The 24682-nt window shown below is 38.2% G+C and overlaps 1 protein-coding gene across 6 annotated transcripts; it reads left to right on the forward strand.

Annotated features, from left to right (window-relative positions):
• Positions 1-23228, forward strand: LOC113059567 (conserved oligomeric Golgi complex subunit 5-like). Of its 6 annotated transcripts, none has more exons than XR_003278101.1 (7): positions 1-67; positions 3696-4301; positions 7956-8128; positions 10010-10144; positions 13388-13486; positions 21659-21769; positions 22822-23228. XR_003278101.1 is itself a non-coding variant. In XM_026228137.1 (3 exons), exons 1-3 carry the CDS (start codon positions 20684-20686, stop codon positions 22924-22926), a joined length of 240 nt encoding a protein of 79 aa, XP_026083922.1. In that variant the 5' UTR covers positions 19802-20683; the 3' UTR covers positions 22927-23228. The 6 variants fall into 6 exon arrangements, 1 of the variants encoding a protein (XP_026083922.1); XR_003278102.1 differs by having other exon boundaries at positions 3696-3777; XR_003278099.1 differs by lacking the exon at positions 1-67 and having other exon boundaries at positions 3563-4301.
• Positions 23229-24682: the final 1454 nt, after the last annotated feature.

The raw sequence follows: 24682 nt of genomic DNA on the forward strand, positions 1-24682 counted from the left end.
CTGCAGAAGGTTCTAACCAAAAAGAGGGACCCAGTGTCTCGTGTGCTTTATTGATGAGATTATCAAGGTGAGATGGAAAATTTGTTCAAATTTGTTTGCAAAGTTGCACTGGGAAGTTTCGATAATGTACGTATCCCATGTGTGTAGAGTTTGTCCTTGATATGTAGTGATTTATTACAAAGGATTTTTGTGTGTCGCCCTTGCCTTTGGCTGGCCTGCCTGCATAGCCCCTGCTGGTTCACTTGCTGCTGGCACATTAGCAGTAAATGACATCCTAATTGGTGTCTGCAGGTGGCTGGCCCCTCTGTGACAAGGTTATCTACCCCACACGCATACACACATGCACACACATATATCCACCACACATTTCCGGCCAGACAGTGATGGGACAATTTTATCTACATTCTCCATTTGGCTCTGGGTGACTTTGTGAACTAGCAGGAGTGTGTTGGTGCACGCTGTGTGAAAAGAACAGCGTTCGCAAAAGCATATGCAATGCACTTTTCCTTTGGTATCCCAGACATCCGTGGCTCTCCATTCCTTCAGTGGAGAATTTGGCTAATTACAGCCAGTAATTAAGGTGCTATTTTCTGCTAAATAAACTGTGAGATCAGAACAGTTTTGGAAAGGGTGGTAAGAGAGATCATATAATGCTGGGAATAAGAGCTGGCCTTTTAGCGAAGCATTTCCTTCAACCATAACAAGCAAAGCTGTTATGTGCAAATTTTACACATGCATTTTTATATTTCAATGAGAAGTTGTGTCTGTAATCATTTAAGATTTATAAAGCTATTAATGCATGCAATGCATTGCTTTTTTGTTCATATAGTCATTGCATTAATTGCTCTAGCCTTTATATTTACAGTGTAGCACAAGTTTACAAAGTAGAGCGCACTAGATCGCTCAACCAGTGAACCGAAAACAAAATCAACCACAATTCAACCACATCGCTTTCTTAACTTATTGTACGGCTGAATCAACATACAGTAATTAATTGCAATAATGCAATTTCATGATCGCTGCATGCCACTTGCTTTAACACAAAGGGATCATGTGACAACAACATGGCATACTACTGCATACTAATGTTTTCTGTTGCATGAAGTATACAGCACAGTATGATAGTATTCCATTCCCAACACAGCCATAGTTGTGTCTTGCGTTTGAGAGAAACAGAAAAGGTCTGTCTCCAAACCTACAGTCGTTTTCTCTCTCTCTGTCGGTATTCCTCCCGTTTTCACTCGGTAAACAGTTTCACTGAGATGAGTTGAGCGGCTTCTAATCACCTCTTGGAAATCGAGATTTTCTGTCAGAAGATTGAGGTCTGCAGGAATGGGGTGGGGGCATTTCCATGGCAACACCTTCTCCCGCTCTTTCATAAACCTTTTTCTTTCCTCGTTGAAAAACAGAACGTAAAAAGCAAAAAGTTTAGCAAAATTTGGCTCTTTTGAATATGTAAGAAAAAATTACACACGATGAACAGAAATAAGAGTTCAAATAATCATGTGTGCTGATTTAAATATAATGCTTCATAGACTGAAATGTGTTTGACAAGCTCACATTTTGTATAAAGTAAAAGCTCCACGTAGAAAGGGACACATTGAAATTCAAACCACCCAGAATGACTGACAGAGTGCCATTGGGGGCTCACACAGCCGTCAGCTGTAGATGAAAGAGGTGCTCGACATTTAAAAGGCCCTGTGAAAGGTATTGCAGGGCAGGCACTTCTCTTGGAGCCTCACAAAGCTGTAAAAAGGCCTACAGCGCTTCTGAACCCTCAGTTTAACAAGATGCATGCAGGAGACGGGACACATATGCAGTGTAGGAAAACACATACAGGAACTTTGTACAGGAGTCGATGTACAGCACAACAAAGCTGCTGTCGGATTCCCCGGAGACTGGAAAAGGTGGGTGAATGCCGTGTTTTTTGTTTTCTTTCTCTGCCTCCTCTTCGAAAGCCGTTTTCATACTCCCACAATCTCACACCTTTATTTGTGGCACAAACACCCCCCACACAGACACCCATCGGAAAGCAAAACCTGCAATGCGCTACATTTAACAGTTATACGAGTAAAACAGACCTTCCCGTTGGATTCCCAGCTGCTTTTATGTAGCAAACAATCCTTCTGGCTCTCTGGCATGAGTTCATCTTCACGGATGGCCCTCTTGTTCACTTCAGGTGTCATAAATGTGAAATACGACTCCACATCAGAAAGAAGAAAGTGCCTGAAGTACTGGAGCATATATGAAAAGTTTTTTTTTTTTTTTTTGACAGATTCCAAGATAAGTTTTATTTCATTGATGGTGGCACTCTGTATGCTACTATACAAATTTTGCATAAACATTACAAGTTTTTGCAAAACCTGCTTGGGTTCTGGCATGATTTATTAATAATGCACCAAGGGTATCTTGTGAACTGTAATGGACCTTTCATACAATGGACTTCTCATGCCCAATGTCACATTTTTTCCATCATTTCCTATGTTCAATAAAAAAGTAATGAAATGTGCATTTCCAGATTTAAAGATCGCCAATGTGGTCTTAGATTTTTGGACCCACTGTACAGTATATATATATACTTTATATTTTGAACTTTCTAGTCTCTATACTTCATCTTTTCACATCTTTTTCTTTGGAGAATTCTCAAATTTGTAGCGGCAGAAATTGTGTGAGTCATAAGAAAGAGTAATTTATATCACTGTAAAGTCACTGCACACTACTTTAGCCTGATGTACGGCGAGTCAGCGGGGACATTCAGAGCAGGTTGATTTGCTCGGGTGATGTGTGGATGCAATGTCAGTGAAACGGTATCGCTGCTTGCTCTCTGTCTCCAGCCGAACAATAGATGTATAGGAAAGCACAGAAACACAGGACGTGATTGAGGTAGTGGATCAACTCCTCTTTAATGGCCTTGAGCTCTGTGCTAAAATATATCTGGCTCACTCCATCCCCCCTGTGTAAATTAAATTAAACAATCATTGTGCATCTTGTCTGTAAATTGACAGTGTGTTCAAGTTATACTCACAAATACTATTTTGGTGAGTAAATAAATCTGACTGAATGCATACGATCTACAGTGATCTCCCTGTGTATGTACTGTAAATTAGATTTCAAAATAAAGTTTGTACTCATTTCTCAATAGCTCAGCAGTGGGAGTGATAGGATAAGGATCAGACGAACTAACTGCTTCATTATTTGGCTGATCCTGATACACTCCAGCCTTTCCACACACACATAGTGAAAAGTGGTTAGATTGGTACATGGCACACATCCATCAGCATTAGACCATGTTTGTTTGGTCATGATTCCCAAATGATCATTTGCCACAGACTTCCCCGTTTACACACAAACACACAAATGGATCGGACAGTCATTATTCTGTCAATGATTGCTAATGCCAGTGTTGTCTGAGTGATAGCATTTTTTACCCAGTAAAAGTACACTTATTGTTAATCAAAATGTCTTGCACCAAAAAGATTGTAATTTTGTTTAAAATGTGCCTAATTGCTGAGATTCTAGTTTTTAATAAGGGTGAAATTTGACCTTGACATTGTTTTTTTTTATTTTTATGATGTGTTATGGGTGGGAGCCATTAAAGGCAGTCACATCAGCTTTGTTTGCACAGTATGTTAATGCATATCCGTATGTGTGTCAGAGGCCAGTATGGTAAAGTTCACGTGTTTCTCTCTTATCAGGATGGACAGCCTGACATCTTGCACACCTTCTGGAGTTCAGTCACTCAGACGCTCTCCGAGGAGCTGCAGAAAGCCACAGCTGGTGAGTCTCAGTCTGGGGTTTTTGTTTAAGACGATGCCCCGCCATGCATCTCAAAAGCTCATTCTGTGTGTGAGTGTTACACAAGCTCCCTCCTGCGCCCAGTCTCTCTCTCTTCTCCTCCGCTCTTGCTTTCTTTTCATCACATTGCAGTCAGATTCAAATTCTATTACCCACGTACACTCTTCTGGAGTTGCTTTTAAGAAGCCCGATTCTGTTAACCCTTTTCTTTATGAACTGAGCCTGTATGCTTTCTCAGATATTGTTCGTTCTTCACTACCACTTCACACTCACATCTGAAGCCAGAGGGGCTCCTTGGAGAAACGTTTACACCTCCAGTCTCTGATGAATTTTTGAGCTCAGATGCAGCCAATGATAGAGTCCATTATCAATACAGACATACAACGCAAACTACACTGATGCCAGGGTGTTATCATCACTGAGAAGCAGGATAAATCAAGGTGTTTGGTCACAAGGGAATATGGAGGAAGCAGACCTTCAAATGTGAGATTCATGTGACTCCACAGGTGAGAAAACCAAAACAGACTCCCCTCTTTATTTCTTTTTAAATTAGCCTGTAACATGGGAAGCTACAGTACCATTTCAGAATTGCGTTTTCCACCCAGTCTTGGGATAGAGTTTAGATCCTAGGAGCCCTATTTTAACGATCTAAATGCAAAGTGTAAAACACACGGCGCAGGTGCACTCAGGGCATGTCCAAATCAACTTTTGCTATTTTAACGACGGAAAAACAGTTGCATGGTCTAAATGGGTTGTCCCTATTTTCTTAGTGAGTAATGGGTGTTTCTTGGTCGTAACGTGCAATAAACCAATCAGAGTCTAATCTTCCATTCCCTTTAAGAGCCAGTTGTGCTCGTGCAATGACGGATTTGCTATTTTGCTATCTTTATTTATTTATTTATATTTGGCATGTTTGTGTGCTGCTGTGCGTCCCTGTGTTTAATAAGCAGTGTGTACGTTCTTTAAATAACAAAAAGGAAAAACACTGCACCAGACTTTAGACCAGGTTTAAGTTGGTCTGTGGCGCAGTCTATTTTCAGCTCCTTAAAATATCATTGCACCAGCAATGCGCCTGAACACACCTCTTTTTTAAACCAGCATGCCCTTGGGCACAAAAATTAGCACAAATGCATTTTCTAATTAAACGGCGTGGCGTTGGACGGGAAAATGTGAATGTCGCCAGACTGAAACTAGCAAACACACTTGCGCTGTGCCTTGCGTCGCATTATTCCGGGTGTATGGTAGGGCCCTAGGTCTTTAAATCCCAAAGTATACTTGGGTACAATTTGTCATCAGAATAGCATGTGCACCACCAGATTTTTGTAACCGTGTATACTTTTTACGAGCACGTAATGTGCATCGACTTGGTTTTGCACTAATCAGTTATTCCACAAGGTGGCAACGCTGGCCCATGCTGCTGTTTCACAGTAGAAAATTAAACTAAAGAGACAAAACAACAACAAAATAGTGGAGACTGCAACAACAACTGACAGATGCATTGACAAGTGCTTGTGTGAAGGGGTCACACTAGTGTGCCATGAAAGGTTGTCAGGTGTGCCGTGGAAAACTTCCTGTCTGTATTATACTTCATTAAATCAGTGCTATTGGTAATCGTTAAGTCTGTTTGTAGCTCTTATAAATATTGAACCAGTGAAAAGCATTCAAAAGAGCTTGTGACTAAACCTTGTAAAGCAAGAAATGTAACAACGTGCCTATAAAGGATGATGTTTTTGTGAGAAGCAGAAAAGAGTCTTAGCATTTACCGTCTAGCTGTGGCCAGTACGTTCCTGTGCATAGTTAATCTCTTATATCATGAGATTTTGGCCAAATGTATTAGACACCAATAAAAATGGAGTGCCAAAGCTACAATGCTACAAATATAGTGTCCGTTTTACAACTTATAAATTGATGGATCAAATCAGAAGTATACTTTGGGTTTAACCCTGCTTCTAGGGATCCACTGTCCTGTAAAGTGTATTTCTGACTTGTTTTTGCTCACCTGGCCTGTGATTTTTTTGATTAGCTGTTTCAGGTGTGTTTGATTAGTGTTGTACAGGACACTATACAGGACAGTGAATACCTAGGAGTTGAAGTCCTAGCTTTTAGACACTTGTATTGTATATCTGTAACTGATGGTTTTATAGGCTGGTGTCTATTACATTTTTGTGTTTAACAAACAGTTTTATCTAAAGCTATTTTTTGTTCATGTATTCTCAAAACCATGTCCTTGCCATTGGGTTGTGGTTTTAAACCCCAGAAAGGATGTTTCATGAGCTATGGCCATTGTGCTCTTGATCTAGGCACTTAAATCTAGACTTCTCGAGAGGAAATGTTCTCTGAACAAGAAATGTAATGTATATCATTGCTCACTTTATTGATGCATCATTTTCAGTAGCTGTATTACAACAGAAAACACTGAATATCACAGAATTGCCACAGATCACACTGACTCATGATTAGAACTGGTGCCCATCTTAATTAGTGAGCTAAAGATCTCGGGTAGCACGTCCTCCCTGCAGAGACACTGTAGTTTAGACCTTGGCCTTGATGTTGTGGCTCTATTGATCCCTGTCTGTGTTATCACGACCTAATGATGCTTTGTGCTTCACTCAGTCTGATCAATAGAAGGCAAATAGGAGCCTTTGCATCACTTTCATTATCCAAATGCTTGTGCATTACTCCCTCTTCTAAGCCTTTATCAAGCTTGATTTGAAACCTCTCAATCAAACTTGCTTTTATGTTCTCCAGACCCTAGGGGGCTCACCTCCCCGCATCTATTATGGGAACTATGCCAAAATACTCTCACAAAATGAGAATGTTTGAGGTGGAGATGCTCTCGCAAACTTTGTGGCTCCAAGAGGCCATCAGAAAACATTTTAGTTCTCGGGTCGATTGTTGTGGACTCTGTCACTGCTCCTCAAGACTTCAAAGAAGATCGGTTTATAAATGATTTATCGCTTCCTCTTTGTCCTAAAAAAATAAGTTTTGTGACTACTGACAGCTCCCTACTGCCTCTTCCCAGAATTCTCTCCTGAACTGTTTGCCTTTCAAAGAGCAGGTCAAAGGATGAAGCCAATATTCTTCTCAATGTTCAGCTTAGGCTTCCTGGCTTGGCCTTCAGCATTGTTTGAACCCTGGGGACCCGAATAAATTACTTTGCTAACAGTAAAAGTGCAGGTCTAGGGTCATTTCTGCTCTGTTTTTATTATTAATGTTATCATTTCATTATTGTATCCCAGCATGAAAGGCAAAACGTGGCTCCTGACTAACACTTGTTCAATGAAAATGCCATTTTTCAACCACTGGAGTTTATTTGTTGGTCCATCAGTAGAGTACAACTACCAGCATTTGTCTTTGTTCAAGTGACAGAAAAACAAAGATGGAAACTGTTTAAGATGCTTCCGCCTCTGAACTACTCAATTATGCATTCATCAAATCAATCTGCATAGGAAACAATCTGCATAATATTCGTAATGAGCATTTAATCACCTGTAAAGCTGGGTTATTACCATATTAATGAAGAGGCATTTTTATCCAGTTCCATCCATTTGACTCTCATATTGCCAAGTGTATTCTCTTTATCAGACATTGTTTTTGTTAGATTGGTTTTGAGATAAGGGATTTGGTTTCTCAGCTCACTGAGGCACAAAGAAAGAATTAGACGTTTTAACTCAATGCTTGCCAACATTGTCCACAACAGTGTAGGCTTTATAACCCTGATTTCTTAACTATAGTGAAACTGACCAACATGAAATGAAATTTCTTTTTTAGATTCATCATTGCACATCAATCAAAGTAAATAAAAATAGTGTCTTGTTTTGTTTTATTAATGCATTTGCATCCTTTTTAGCTGTTTTAAACTACTTTAGTAATGCAGTATTTCTACAATGTCAATATTGGGACGTAGACACAACACATGGATATCTCTATAGTGGCTTTCACTCCATGTAGTTCTAGGAACAAGCCAACATGGTGGTTCCTAGAGAACCAATTTCCCCCTTGGGACTTTTTCCTGGTTGCATTTGCACCGGCAGCATGAACTCTGAACCAGCCAACAGCAATGTCTTTATTCACTGCATTTCTGGTGCCAAAGCCCCTCATGTGGCCATCTTCTCTCTAAATGCATCCTGTTCTCAGTGTATTTTTTCACTTGTTCTTAGCATCAACCTTCCTGAAGCAGGCCCTGGAGGGAGAGTATCCCAAACTCTCGAGGCTGTATAATGAGCTCTGGAAGAGGCTCCAGCAGTACAGATCAAGCATACAGGGGGCGCTAGTGAGCAGTGGTGCAGGTCTAGATGTGGACCTGTCAGTGATGCTGAAGATCTGACTATGAGTGAGTAATATCACAATAAACACACATACACAGTTAAATTTACACTAATTCTCCAACATTTGGTTTGCATAATTCTGTTGTAATTATTTAACAAATTGATTTAGTGTAGTCCATACAGAAATGTTCCATGATAAATAATAGTTTCGGCCAAAATACAGTAGCTGCTACAGGAATTATTACTGGTGGCTAATACCGAGCTGCCAGAGATTTATTGTGGTTAAAACAATAACTGTTAAGAATTTTTTTTTTTTTTTTTTGTAGAAACTATTGTATTTTTTTTTTAGTCCAAACTAATGAACTAAATTGCAAATATCAATTGCTGAAATGATTGCTGACTGACTTAACAATTTTAAGATGCTAAGTGCAAGCAGTCAAACAGAATGGTCATGATTTCTCATATTAAAGGCCAGAATTATCTACACAGCTATGATTATCATTTTGGTGGCACAACAAAGATTTGAAACTCTCAAACGGCTCTCATCTATCAGACAGTGTTTCTGCCTTTCACCTGAATGAGATGTTTTAGGAAGCAAAGAAGCCTTCTATTCTCAGACACATTTTCAGACAGTCTTTCTGAATGCACTCAACGTTTCTGCCGCTATTTTGATCCCATAGTCACAATTCTCCCCTAAACGGCCCACATTTTATGTGCAGTTCATGCTCAAAAAAGCATGTCAAGTTGCATGACAACCAGCAATTAACCAGCAATATGCTTTAATTAATAAGCCAAGACTATTAAGGCATCTTGTCAAAAAGTGGCAAATGTGTTTAATATAGCTGGGATGATATGGGGGTAAACTATTTTATTTTGGAGAGATTCAGTAGATCTATATTTGGCTACCGTACAGCCTTGAACAGAGATAAGATCTAGATTTAGAGATCTGTTATTATAGAGAAATATATTATGTGTTAATTCACTGCGCTCTTTTCGTCTTTAAACATTAAGATTCATTTGGTTTTTAGTTTATGATATTAATGATTCAGTTTCTCTTAGCCCGTTTAAAACTATTGATAAGATTTACACAAACTATTATATTTTTTTGCAAGAAATGTGCATAATTTATGATACTGAATGACTTTTTGCCCTCTTATTAATATTACCATTATCATTATCATTTTTGCAATTCATTACTGTATTACAGTAAAAAAAAAAAACTAACTCTGAGATGGTTTTATCTAAATCATCAAAAAGTATTATACAGCTAATAATCTCATGATGTATGACTAAAATTCAGAGTCATTTTCATATTATAGGTTCTACGCATTACAATAATAAGAACTGTCAAATACTATTTTAAAATATACCTCATTTTCAGACTTTACAGTATAATGAAAAGTCTGAAACTTTTAATGAAAATAGTAAGTGTTGGGGAAACGATCATAAATCAGTTACACTTTCATCAACAATTGGTATTCACAGGTCAAACGCTGTAATAATTATTGGGAATTAAGCAGCTGTCAGACAGGAAAACTAATTTATTAGTGAAAAAAACAAATGTGGGGGCTTTGTTCCCTACTGAGATGAGGAGTGTAAGTAAGCTATGGTTTGGTTTCATTGAGTGTCGTTCAGTTTGCTCTGCTGAACTTTTGATTTAGTGTCAATTTGTAATTATCTCTACGGGCATGCCTCCGATTAAATTTAAGATTTAGGTCAGTGCAATCTCATACTTACCAAGTATGTGACAAAAAAAAAAAAAAAAAAATGCATGCACTCAGATTACATAAAGTGACGATAGTCTGATGATAGGATCATTGGTTCTGACATCATCAGGGTACAGAAACTGCCAGGAAACACTATGACTAAGCACGTGTTGTCAGTTACTTGTTTTACACTTACAGTTCAGCAAAGGAATAACTGTTTTGACTTTTTATTTGTTCCAGTCCAGAGAAGGATCTGAAGGACTCTCTTCAGCCATATGAAGCAGCTTATGAAGTCTCTTGTGTGACCCCATCAATCTTGATGAGAAACCCACCTTCTGATGATGAACTTGACAGCATCATTAAAACAATAGCCAGGTACTCCTCCATTATGCATAGTGTATCATAACTCTGTTCCATCAGTATGTGGCCTTCTAATGCTGCTTTTCAATTGCATGGTGCAGCTCATTTTTGGGGGGTTTTGAGTACAGTACCCGGTATTTGTTTTGATACCACCTCAGTCACTGAAATGTGACGTGTTAACACTGCAGATCACTGATTGGTCAGAGAATCTTCACTTCCAGCATCATTGGATTTGTGACACGAGACGCTAGATTTAAATAGTCAGCATCCGCCACAGCATTATCATTTGTTTGCATGTCTTTTTTTAAACGATTTGCTTTAAACGACCATTGCACTATAATAATCTATAATCCCACCAATTTTGAAGTGGTTCGAAACTGCAGTGGAAAAGCAAACCGAGCCAAAGTAAAGCAAGCATCACACTGGGAAAAGACGCCATAAGAAAGCTCATTTTTAGCACAGTGTTAAGGAAGTATTGCATGTTTCCATGAAGAAAAGAATCCAATAATGCACTGCAAGCATTTGGAGTCAAGAGAAATAGATATAGTTACACTTCATATAATACTAAAATTACTAAAGGACTAATAATGGACTTTTGATTACACTTCTGATTGTTTTTATTGCCTGTAACAGTTGATACCGTTATGTTGTTTTTGCACGTTAGTGAGCTAATTGTTGCATCAGTGGATTCCAGCCTAACGATCGCAGTGGCAAAGAACGCCGCCAAGACTGTGCAGCTTTTCTGCGTCAAGTCAGAGCAGTTGGTAAGACACACACAGAGATAATGAGCTAGGCTGAGCGGGAGGCTGTCTGCTCTCATGCCCCTCAACACTGCCAGGAGGTGACACACACGGCTCATAATGAGAGCCGAGCCAGGGTGGGGTTCATTTCAACAAGCGTCAGAGAATCAGAGCACCTGCTGGGAGCCGTGACCTGGACAAGAGCAGGGCGGATTTCACCCTACCTAGTTAGAGGTGCTACTTGATTTGGACTTTTAATAGAAGCAACACAGGCAAAGGTGAGATCGAGCATGCAATGCAATTTAGTTCGAGGACAAATCAGTTTGCAACACAATATTCATGCTCTTAGTTTCCTAAATGAACTTCTCTGCTCTTATATTGTGGCTGATAGATGTGTGCTAAGCTACTGGTCAGAGTGGCTCGAGTCACAATCTCTTTTATCAGTAGTGATCCACATTAAGCCATCACAAGATTTACAGTAAGATCCTTAATCACTTAATGGTAGCATTTTACTTACAGCCTTTATGCATTAGAAAAATAGTTTTATTGCATTGATTATGCACATTATATGCATTGTACAATCTCATGAACAATTGTGACCAGTAAATACATTATAACACTTATCTATTCATTGTTGCTCTATGCATTTTAAATTCAGTTGTAATTATTTACGACAAGATATAATGTATGTACATTATGAATAATTATAATGCATTAATAACCCTTTATAATCCATTTCACTTTAAAAGCTTAAGTAGATCTATAGAGTTTGAGTTAACTACAAAGCCGAGATAGCTTTACAAGTGAGTGATTCCTCTCATTCCTTACTTATTCTCATTTCAGTTAATTGTCACCTGCTCTCCAAAGATTATGCAGCTGACCTCTTTAGTGCAAAACAATAATTTAAAGACAACATGGAGTCCACATTTACCATGTTTATCTCTGTTGACCTCTCATATCCTTCCTGCTGTGATAATGGAATGGGTCTTAAACCAACTCCGATCTACAGATTTCTGCAGAGTGCACTTGCAGGAGAATGATAACCTCATGCTTCAGAGAACTTCTCCGAATGATTCATCCGAGCTGATTATCATTGGCACAATCCAATCATTGATCCAAGCAGTCATTGCCAGCTTTCTTCAGGACTGTTCTTTAGTAATCTTGTATGGTTTGTGAAAAAGTGAAAATCCTGTCATTTATTTGTTCACCCTCATGTTGTTCCAAACCCATAAGACTTAAGTTCATATTTTTTAAACAAATAAAAAATATGGAAACGAATGAATGAAACCTGACAGGCTTCTGTTACTCCATTGAAAGTCCAATTTAAAGATCCAAAAAGGTTTTAAAGGCATAATAAAATAAATAAATGAATATGAACAGAGTGGTTTAATACAAATCTTGTAAAAAGATACGATCGCATTAAATGATGATTATTTAATTTGGTCTTTTTTGGTTACCTGGACTTTCAGTGGACGACCAGAAACCTCTCAGGTTTCTTAAAAAATATCTTGATTCATGCCTTTAAGATTAGCCAAATACTTATGGGTTTGGAATAACATAAGGGTAAAAAAATGATGACAGATTTATTTTGTGGGTGGATTGTCCTTTTAAAATATAGATACAATAATTAATAGAATTGTTTTTTGTTTTTTTTTAATAGGTCAGTGTTTGAGTTTTAAAGTAGCTTCCTGTAATCTTGTTTAGCTGCAGGGGAAATATTTGCTCTTTCATGAGGATTACAGAGGTATAAGAATGTTTTTGGTCTTCGGGCAGGTTTAGCGCAGACCTAGTTCATCATTGTATTGGACTGCAGATATGCACCGGAGGCTTCGCTTTATTTAACATCAGGTGTGAAGGAGCAACCCACTTTGATTGTTCACTAGTGTTGCTGCACCTCACCTGGCATCTCCACACCTGCCACGGGAAACCTTAATTAACCATTGCCTTGCCATTTTTAGACTGTTGTCATGGTACCCCTGCTGCCACCATCCTATGTGGTTGTTCCTCGCAGACAATGTGTGGTATTTTTCCTTCCCCAGTCCTCCACCTTTGATGAGAGGTGTGATGTCTTGGAGGTTGTGCTGCTGTTTGTTTAGGATGCAGCAGAGTGGCACGAATACGTGTTTGAGTGCAGTAGTTCGCTCGTGACTGAGACAACCTTTTGCTTGTTAGTTCCTGTGGTGTGGCACTGAGCCGGGCAAATCCTTCTTCTCTTCCGTCTCCCTGTTGCTCGCCCTCCATCCCACGATGCCAGCTGCTTCTGCTGTCCGCGCTCCATGGGTACCGCCTGTGTCTCAGCATGCTGACCGCTGTGCCACCACTGAGCAAAGCGCTTCTGACCTCAGACGAACACTGGGGCATCTGGGGAAATTAGTGGGAGCCTGCGCTCGCCTCGCTTTGGATGTTGACTCCTTGATTATTTACTCAAGTCTTCGGCTGTGACGCTCAATATTGTTTAATCTCTAATTTTTTCTCCCCTTGTTCTTTCTTCTGTATTTCTCTCTGCTGTGTACACAAGGGGACGCCAGTCAGGTGATCGGACCCCTGACGGAGGGTCAGAGGAGAAACATCGCTGTGGTGAACTCGCTTTTTCTGCCGGCAGCAAGCTGTGGCTAAAGTAAGAACACCAGCTCTCAAGACACTGTAGTTACTACAGGTTTACATCACTCCACAAAGCCATGCATTCATCCTTGTGTTGTGACGAGCCCACATAACCTACTAGCTTCTAAACTAAACATTGTTTTGTCTCTCATTTTAACAGTGTTCTCAAGCTTCAAAAATAAAAAAAAACACTAAAAGTACTATAGAAATGTGACCCAGGAAAACCAAAGCAGATTTGAGATGTATGCATCATGTGAAAGCTGGATGAATAAGCTTTCTGTTGATGCATGGTTTGTTAGGGTCTGACAATATTTGGTACAACTATTTGAAAATCTAAATATTGAGAAAATCACCTTTAAAGTTTATATTACTAATCAAAAGTTAAGTTTCAATATATTAAGGGTAGGAAATGTACTAAATATCTTCATGGAACATGAACTTTATGTAATGATGCTAATGATTTTTGGCATAAAAGAAAAATCAATAATTTTGACCTGTACAATTTATTATTGGCTATTGCTACAAATACACCCGTGCTGCTTCTGACTGGTTCTGTGCTCCAGGATCACAAATAGTCCAAAGGACTTCAACATATCTGAATATAAACTGCTCCAAAAGACATTTGAGCTGTGTGGTAAATGGAAAGATCAAAACGTTTAGCCTGTTCCTTGCACAAAGCTTTGAAATATGCTGATATAGCTTTCATATGGTCCCTTTCACTGTATTGTGATAGCTCTCCGTATATTCTGCAAATAATCTTCCTTTTGAAAAGAAATAAACAAGGTATAAAACTCCAGTTAAAAGAATAAGTGTTGTTCAATTTGATTGGCATGTGCCAATTTTACAAAATGCTAAATTGGTATTTTCTTAGTATCTGTCTGGATAATGAGAAATCAAACCAAAGTTCTGGTTTGTCATCCCATAGATGTTTTGCCAGGATGTGCTTCCTAAAGATTATCGTAAAAATTCACTCAACAGGATGTATGAAATCACCCAGGTTAGATTTTGTGGGGCGTTTAAATAGAAGTCAGCATGAAATTATTATAGAGTCCTGCTGTATTAAAACCCTCCTCTATGTGTGGAAAACAGTCGACCTGTCTATAAACAGCATATGGCTGCAGTGCCTTTCCTCAGGAGAGAGTCTTGAAACTGTAGACTCACCACCAGTCATATCTGTACAATATGAGTGGTGATATTTCACAAGTGGCTTTTTTAGCACCAGCTGATGTAGTCCCCAGTCTGCCCCATTAAAAAAACACGTCAGCAGCCAAAGCTTTATCCTTGCTGCTGTGATTAATAAGGTAATAAAAAGAGATTTCTCTATGATTAAATATTTAAACTGGAGGTGATCAAAGTTTTACTGGTGAAAACTGAAGATGCTTGTTTCAGTAAGATTGTTTTTTTATGGCCTGAACTTTGAGTGGAGACAGGAATTAATGTTCAAGGACTCTAAACATTAAATGATTGCTGACTTTGAGTGGTTTTCAGGTTATTTCTGGACTGGATCCTGCAGCGGAGCAATCGCTCTCAGCATCTTTAGAGGTTAAACACAAACAACTAAATTCTGTTTACACCAGATAAACAAGGGACATCCATAATTCAGTTAATATAGCTTCTTGGCTAAAATAACAGTATGCTAAAAACATCACAACTGCTCACTGGCAATGCATGTTGATAACTTAACGGGCCCTAACTACACATGTCACATTAGGAACATTATATACATCTTTTTGCTTTGATTATCATCTCTCTGCAGGTAATGTCCTCTATATTCACAACATTTATTTCATGGTGCATTTCAGAAACAAATGCATTGCACTATTTCTGTGAGAGTGGTGCATGATACACCATCAATCTGTGTGCATTCGTGCATCTGTGATAAAGATAAACAGGTGAGCACACGGGACAATGAACAAAAGGGTCTGAATTTTGCTAGAGATATGCTGAAGCTGTACACAAGCGCACACAGTCTCTAGAGCTGGTTTCGGAAAGTAATTGTGTAAACATTGAGCTTCTCTGAATTCAGCGCTCTGTCCTCTGAGGTAAATTGGCTATCTGATGAGTAAACTGGTCATTCTCTTCCCCTTTGTCTCTTTTAACGAAACCTCCAAGCTGTACGGTTCCACACACACACACACACACACACACACTTTAACCCTTGATCTTTCAGTGTAAACAACATCCAAGGTGAAAACACATTACCGCTCTCCTCAGAGTTGAAGCATTGCTCTCCTCCAATGTAGGGCATGTTATCTCAATATCTGTCCCAAATGTTCAATTCAATTCAAACCAAGTTTATTTGTACAGCGCTTTTTACAATACAAATCATTACAAAGCCGCTTTACAGAAAAAATCTAAAGAATAATAGCGTGCATTTGATCAGATACAACTGAAGTCACAATTTAAGAGATGCATTATTCGAATGCTTGGCGAAAGGGATGTGTTTTTAATCTGGATTTTAACAGAGAGAGTGTGTCTGAACCCCGAACATTATCAGGAAGGCTATTCCAGAGTTTGGGAGCCAAATGTGAAAAAGCTCTACCTCCTTTAGTGGACTTTGCTATCCTAGGAACTACCAAAAGTCAAATGTTTCACATGATGTGGATGCAGTCTTGTGGACATCTTTTGCACATGCCTTATAAATCCATGAAAGCACGGTTCATTTACACTTCAGAGCACCACCTATGTCCCCTTTGGAAAGTGTGCTACTCGTCAGACACTTATCCCAGATGCACCTCCATCACCAGATACAAGTGCTAGTTCTGCATCTCCCCAATCCTCATCACATCGCACTAGGAACTATTCTTTTCGTTTGTTTGTTTGTATGAGATTTATTTTTGGGACTTTTATGTCTTTATTGTTTGTAGGGGAGAGGAGATATGACAGGAAAGCATAGGGCACAGAGAAGGAAGCAGGGTCTCAAAGGACCACGAGTCAGGAATCAAACTCGGGTTGCCACTACATGTCTGACGGTGCACCAACCACAAGGCTATCTATGAGGACAGGAACTGTTCTAAACCAGAACAAAACTAAATGCAATAAAATGAAACGGCACTAGCGCCACCTGATGCCGCTCTCAGCAAAGAATCCTGGGAAAGCTGAGTATGTGACTACCTACTTTGTTGTGAAGGAGTTTAGGAAGAAGAGATGTGCAGTGTAGATTTGCTCTTTATCTCCTGCTTGCAGGGGATTTTTTTTTTTTTCAGATGACCGGCCCTGTTTGGTCGGAGAGACCTATTGGGTTTGCATTGATGTCGCTAAGAGATGGAGAGCCGGATAAGAGTCTAGGACGAGGGGGGCCAGCTTCCGTGACACACATGATGGTCAAACTGATGTCCCATCAGTAAATGTCAGGCAGTCACATGGGAGGAAGGAGAGCAGGTGTTAACGCAAGTCACCATGTGAGGAAATACTACAAAAACCAATGACCTTCAGGAGAACTACTCTTTCACACACATATTAAATAACATCTGGCTGACTGATATCATGCATAACTCTGTCTCCTTTTGTTTCATTCACATTTATTTGTTAACTTGCAGTCGGTTCAGATGAGTAGCGCCGTTCAGCCACTGTTAAATTCTGTTACCGTCTGTCGAGGCAATACTCATTACTATGCACCAGGACGACTTCTCTGGGTAAACAAGGAACACATGCACTGTATTACTAAAACATGTTCTGCATACAGCTCTGTATGTGTTGCACATCATTCCATGTAAAGCTACTCAAGTCTGCATAAACAGTAGTATGTTATACTCTTAAACAACCTCAGTTGTATACACGTTTTCAGCTAAATACTCAGCATGGCTCTGGGGGCTAATGAAGGCCTCCTAAATGGAATCAATGCATTTGTGTAAGAACATATATATAATATACGAACAATAATTTACGCGAATTGTCCTATGTGCGTTCATTAAAGTAATATGCACCTAGGATGGCTTAATGGTGAGTAAACCATAGGATAATTTTCATTTCTGGGTGAACTATCCCTTTAAGTGCAAAGCTTTCAAGCAGTAGGGTTTTTTTAAATGGACTAATTGTCCGAAAAAGTAGTCGACCAGTACTTTGACTCACCAGCGCTCTGCAGCTAAATTTGAAACCCAACACTCCTGGTTTACTCAATTTTCCAAAATTTCAAAATAACACACAAATCAACTGAGAGATGTCAAAATTGGGATTTATGGTTGTACAAAGACTGTGTCTTTGGCACTAAACTTGACGTTTGGGATTATGTGTCCGAGTCTTGTTGAAGGCAATTATGAGACCAGGTCTCTCTTAGCTCACTATATTTCAACATAAATTGTATCTTAAAGCAGAGACAGAGTGTAATGGGTGTGTGTTGTCATAATTCTTTACCATTTGAAGAGTTGTAATGGCATTGCCAGTATTTTTTAAGTTTGGAAATCACATTGCTTTGGTGACAGGGTGATGCAATTTATTACAAGCTGCTAAATTATTTTAGCTTCTCTTTGACTTTTACTATGATTTCCATACATGCAAATCTCCATTCAGTTCTTCATGTCCTCATGCTGAAAGACTGAACCTGTGATGCCATGAGACGGCAGACACATGATGTGGGGATGTACCTGTGTGGTTTTGGCTATTATAATGGACACATTCCCTGAAGAGCGTCTTCTGCATTCATCTCTGGTTTTCTCTTGCACTTGCTCTCATTGGCTGGTCCAGAGAATACAACAGAGAGTGATGTGCCAGCGTTTGATAACATTTAAACCGTCACCCTATGATTCAGCGTGGCTTCTTTTGTCCACATCTCGCAGGGCCACTGGAGTCAGGCTTGGTGGGCTTGTTTTATTTCTGTCCCCGCTGTCAGGCACTCCTGAGGGAAGACAGCTAGGAAATAAACATGCCATAGAGACGGTTTTGTCCAGAAACTCCCCCAGTTTTATCCAGTCTTCAGCAGCAGCCGTGCTAACAGTTTTCCTTCTTTGGAGATGAGCTAAAAGGTTGAATCTCACAAAATCGATGTCTGAGTCATATGTTAGTCCAAAATGAAAATAAATATAAAAAATACATATTGCATATAAATAAAGTACCACTTGTGGTACATTTTGGTAAAAACATATTACTTAAACTGTAGTTTTTTAGACAATGATTCATATATCATGTTTTTTTTATAATAGTGCCTCTGATTTTTTTTTATAAAAAGATCAATCTATTATAGTATTTGTACTCCAGTGTAGTAAATACATGCCGTATGACAATAGTGAGAAAAATAAGAATTATAAAATTTAAAAAAACTTGCAAGATGCACAAATAAGGAAAATTAAAATATGCTTAATTAAAGCATGAAATAAACATTAATTGGACCCCAACACATTCTTTTATATATATCGATTCCCAGGGAACACGTTGTTAAAATGTTAGCCTGAATGCACTGTAAGTCGCTTTGGATAAAAGCATCTGCTAAATGCATAAATGTAAATGTAAATGTAAATGTAATATATATATATATATATATATATATATAATTTTTATTATTTTGATTTCAACCCAGACAAAAACCAGTGCCAGCCTGAATCCAGTTCATGTGGATTTCTCATCTGGGTCAACAATGTTGCTGTCTGGGAAGATAAAATATAAAAAAAATATAGAGATTCACCCAAAAATGACCTCCTATTTGTGTTAGGAAAATCTGACTGTCACTTGCTAAAAGGCATTAACACGACCTTCCTTTTCTGACACTGTGTGTATTTCAGCAGTTCCAGTAGCTACACATTTATGATATTGATTATGTGACAAAGGAAATCAATGTGTTGCTTGTAGCTGTAGTCTATGCTCACATTACGAGATCACAGTACACTACTCGTGTGTGTGTGTGTGTGTGTGTGTGTGTGTGTGTGTGTGTGTGTGTGTGTGTGTGTGTGTGTGTGTGTGTGAGTGTGTGTGTGTTTGAGTGAGTGAGTGAGTGTGTATGTGTGTTTGTGTGTGTGAGAGTGGCTGGTGGCTGGAAATGAGGGTCAGCCTTCCTTTATTCGTCTCTTTTACTTAATCTGTGGCTCTCAGTAATTTCCTTTTGTCCATTAATAATTGGGAACTGGGGCTGTTAAGCCTGTAAAGTCTTCTGATTTTATTCATTAGTTTTTTGTGATAAAAAAAATAGCTTAATTTATGCATTAGAAAAATCACTGTAGCTCTCAAAACAAATTGTACCTTTACATCACATAATTCATTCAAAAGAAAATTTTAATTTGTGTCATCATTTGCTCACCCCCATGTTGTTTAAGATATCTTTCGTCAATTAAACTGTAGCTATCAAACTCCAAAATGATAAAAAAAAAAAAAAAAAACATTCTTCTGATGTTGTTCTTTAGCTTTCTGTGTCAGGTGACTTTATCTTCATGTCCTCAAGTGACTGCACGTATAGCTCCTGATGTCACACACTCAGTAATTTTGTGTCTATTTTGCACACAAATGCTCTCAATTCGTGTTATCCTTTGTCCCTGTCCTTCCTCCTCTGAGACAAAGAGGTTACTGGAGTCTTCCCTCTGAAAATAACTGTTAATTAACAGAGAGAGAGAGAGAAAGGAGGTTATTAAAGGAGATGCTCGTCTGATTAGCTGAGGAGAAGTCAGTGTCAAATGGATAATGCTCACCCTCTGTTGCTTCTTTGTTGTTTTTTTTGGTCTTGATTTATCGATGCACGTTATTCCAAATAAAAATGTTTTCTGCTGTAATCTTTCATCAGAATGTAATATCTTATGTAATACCACTTGCATGTCTTTTCCATTTCAAACGCAATGCTTCATTGTGTATAAATGTGAACAGTGATCTGTTAATGTTTCGTCCAGACAATGTTTTTTTTTTTGGGACCTGAGAGGAAGTTGACATTTCAGGTTTTATAATACAATGAACTGGTGCCTCATGAACAACTCAACATTCAGGTTTGATTAAAGCAGTCTCCGTACTTCCTCCAGGCAGTCTAATAAACACCAGCGAGGTCTCGCAGGACAGCTAATCAAATTAAACCTCTGCCATCTATGCCAGCTCTGGGAGCGACTGCCATGCCTGGAGGCCCGATTCCCCACTAGCAGCTTTATTTTACTCGATGAGTGTGTATGTAAAGCATGCATAATGATGTCTGGCAACCACAGGGGAAAGATGTTATTACAAGAAAGCCCTAAGATAGAGATATAATTATTAATATGGAGATATTTGTCTTGTTTGATCACTGTTGAGAGACCACAGATGGCAAGTGATGAAATCTCCGACCAGAACTGAGGTGCAACTTCCGTCCACACTCATGCACTTGTTTGATTAAATATAGCCTCTCAGCTAATAGAGTACAGGGACATAGTTACCCTCTAGACATGTGTGTTTCAATTTGGAGTTGATTCATGAAGTATCTTATAAGCTTTCCTCTTTTGACTTGGGGTTGTATATGAAAAGGATGTCTTCTGTGGAAATATATCAGTACTACTATTACTATTGTAGAGGCTTCAGTCGTCTGCAGTCTTGTTAGTGCATTGCTTTTATTGCATTCATGAAAAGAGTGATGCAATTTGAAATAATTTACAGGAAGATTCATATTATAGTAGGATTCACTTTGCAAACTCATATTTCATCTTTACTTACCTACAGGAAGTGATTAGATGTGTAATTTCCAGCTGGTGAACAATAATAACATGTATAAAAAATACATAGATGTGCATTGTTTTCCACTTTGAATAAAATGTATAATATGATCAGATTTACTTAACAGGCTCATTATACAGTATTTAAGAACCACATTTAAGAGACGATTGGTCGGTTGAGAGTACGATTTTTGGTTGGCGAGATGAAAATACGTATAAAAAAAGCCTAGACTTGCATTGTTTTCCATTTATGAAAAAAATGGTGCAGTTAAAATTAGATCTCAAAATAGTAATCTTATATTGTATCCAATCACCGCACTGGCTCAAAAATAAATCTAAGATTAGACTGAAACTGGGACCTTTTTTGTTACTGAAATGTGGTTCGCGTCTTGTCAGCAGTGTGTGGATATCTGCTGTGAAACCGCTGGAGGACGTCATATGAGCTGAGCTCTACTTTAACATGTCACAGACATGGTTTATTTTGACGTTTTTTTCATATGCATGAGATTTCAAATCTTCAGCATTCATTCCAGGCTCTAAATTACACCCGGATTGTGATTCCCGGTGAATATGAATATATTTGTCTGTCTCTGTTTCAGACAAGTGAGCACATCGCTGGGAGTCAAGCGCTGGGAGATTTGATTCCATACAGCACCATATTGCATTTCCTGTTCACTCCTGCCCCATCTGAACTCAAATCACCACATCAGGTACACACACACTCTCACACACACACACACACACTGTCGCACTAACGCAGAGAGATGGAAGCCTCTTGGTTATAGATCCTCAAGGATTGAGGTTTTCGGTTCAGGTGTAAGCAAGCAAAAGGTTTTTGAGGTCAGATCCTGTTTATTATGCCCTTGAGCGGGGTAATTCACCTCAAGTTGCCCCATCGCGGCTGTCCCTGTGATTAACCTACTGTAAGCTGCTTTAGATAAAAGCTTCCGCTAAATGACACATTTCATTTTGAATGCTCGGACTGGAAAAGATGTAGATATTTTTGGCCATTTTATAAAATGAGGGTTCTCTAAAATAGCTTTAGCCTGGGCAGATTTGTAGAGCTCTTGTGTATACCAATAATACTGCTTGCTTTCCCTTATAAACAGAGAGCGGAGTGGTCTCTCGCTATTCTCAATGGCTGGATGACCATCCTTCAGAAAAGGGCCATCTTAGTCTTATTAGTTAAGATCTAAGGCTTAAAATTGCCCTTGCCACCACTTTTACAATTAACCTTTCCAGTGACAGCCTCTGGTGTAGTGCCAGTTTGCTCTAATTTAGTTAATAGTTTTGTTTTCAACTCTCTAACCTATCAAAATATATACATACACACACACACACACACATATATGCATGTAAAAATTTAAGAAAAAGTTTACATTTATATATTTTATATATTTATGTATGATCAAATTTATATGAATATTAATTTATACATGTATATACATGTAAATATTTTCAAAATATATGCTGTATGTGTAGGTTTTCCATCATTGTTGGATCTTGACTGTGATTTCAATATATAGAAAAGTTAATATACTTTTTTTTTAAATGCTCTGCTCTAAAAATTTTCATTGGCAAGAAATTGCATTTTACATTTAAAAAAATCCTGTGGCAACCCCTGGTAATAATTGAGTATTTCAGAGCAGAACTGAACTTTGTGCAACATCAGCATCCTCTAGTGGTGCTCTGGAGAAAATACAGCAGGCTTTCTTTGATCAGTGAAAGTTGCTCATCAAAATGTGACTTTCCTTTGTTGCAGGGGGGCACTGGAGGCATATGTGCTGTCTATCTATCTATCCAGGAGTTTGCCCCGGTGTATCCCATCATGCTCCAGCGGATGCAGAAGGCCACAAGCGTCTCATAGGATCTGCAAACAGAGCCATGTCTCATCAGAATAATGTAGACAATTCGTCACACAATAAACTCTTCACCAAAAGAAGTCTTTATTATATTTCATTACATTATGATGATTGTTGAAGTCAGAAATTAATGTGTATAGGTTTACAATGTATTTTATATGGGTTGTTTGATTACGACTGGCTTTGATAAGAATCCCTGCATTTTAAACAAATCTATACATATTTAAAAATTAATCTGTTTTGCTGGGTGCAGCAGAATGCAAAACTATGACTAAACACATTACGCAAATGCTGATTAAAGAATGTCTTATTACTTCAGCACAGATGTCTCATTCATCACAGGTTTTGATTTATAACTATAACAGTTATATATCTGACGAGTCAGCTTTTCACGTATTTTCTTATACAGCAAAAAAAAATTGTTTGGATAGTTTTTACTGCATTTTTTGCAAGGACACTTAATATAAAATAAATGCAGTGACACCTAGGCATTTTAATTGTGATTAAAATGTCTAAATAAAAATCTTTGTTGATGCAAGTAGATATTCAAGTGAGTAAAATAAAAATGTTGACGTGTTGCTTTAAAAAATGATTTTTTTTTATTATTATCTTACAATTTTAAATAACAATAAATGGCGTTTTTGAGATCCTTTAAGTCAGAAGCATGTTAAGTAATAGTTGAGAGTTGTAGAATTGGTTAATTATAGTATATAACACAGGATGTTAGCTGTATTACTGTAGGCCTGGTGAATATTAAGATGCCTCTTAATATTCGGGTCTGGTTCTGCTTCAGTTCTTCTTCCTGTCTGTGAATCCTCAAAGTCTTTCCTTTGCCACCAGAGACCACTTCAGCCAACTTTCAGAGACAAGATATCCTTTTTTCATGTCTATCTCCACCTTACACTTTTTTATTTGACCTAGATGGCACAATACCAGATTTTAATGTTTAGTATGTGCCGTCTGTGCCAGTAATATGCTGCCCTAAAACATTAATTCAACTTCTCTCCAGTTTTGCATAATCATGTAAATGTGATTCATCCACTTAATCTGAATTATTTCACATTGCCATAGTGCACCAGTGCATATTTGATCTCATAAATAACTGATCATGACATAAAAACTACATTAAAGATGATGTAATGAAACATGCACCCAAACAAACCCAAGATCTGTTACGTACAGCTATTTTAAGATTATTAAAATCCATGTAAGATGGAAATTAAGTCTTACCCAGGATCTTATGGTATTAAGCAGTCAGAGGATGAAGACCTTTAAAATTCAGTAGATAAAAGAGGCTTGTAAACTGAAATAATTATAAAAGCAATAATCTAAAAGCTTTTAAAACATAAAACACAATATAAAATGTTAAACAGAATGCATCAAGAGGGAAATGCAACAAACTTAAGTGAAAACACACACTATTTGATTGAAAGCTATGATTCTGATCTGATTTTATAGTTATTTTACATATTTGATCTTATTTAGTTTTTAATAATGTGTTTGCTTACATGCATATATGTCTGTTTTATGACATTTGAACTGTGATGACTGATACATTCCGGTTTTATTTGGTTTATACAGCTTTATTAGTTAGATAAATTCTATTATTAGATATTTTATTCTATTTCTGTGGTTATGACGATGAAAGTACCCTTATATGGGGGTTGTTTGTAGTTTGTGGGTGTGGGGGGGATCTTCTCATATTACATTCTTTCCCGCGACAAAACCCTCAGTCGCGCCAAAACCCCACCTGTGTCAATC

Source organism: Carassius auratus, chromosome 4, assembly GCF_003368295.1.
Source record: "Carassius auratus strain Wakin chromosome 4, ASM336829v1, whole genome shotgun sequence".
In the NCBI taxonomy this organism is placed as follows: Eukaryota; Metazoa; Chordata; class Actinopteri; order Cypriniformes; family Cyprinidae; genus Carassius; species Carassius auratus.

Coding starts and splice junctions, on each gene's coding strand:
- LOC113059567 (XM_026228137.1), top strand. CDS start 20,684: ATGAAATCTCCGACCAGAACTGAG. Junction 20,708..21,658: donor AATCTCCGACCAGAACTGAG/GTGCAACTTCCG, acceptor TCTCTGTTTCAG/ACAAGTGAGCACATCGCTGG. Junction 21,770..22,821: donor AACTCAAATCACCACATCAG/GTACACACACAC, acceptor CCTTTGTTGCAG/GGGGGCACTGGAGGCATATG.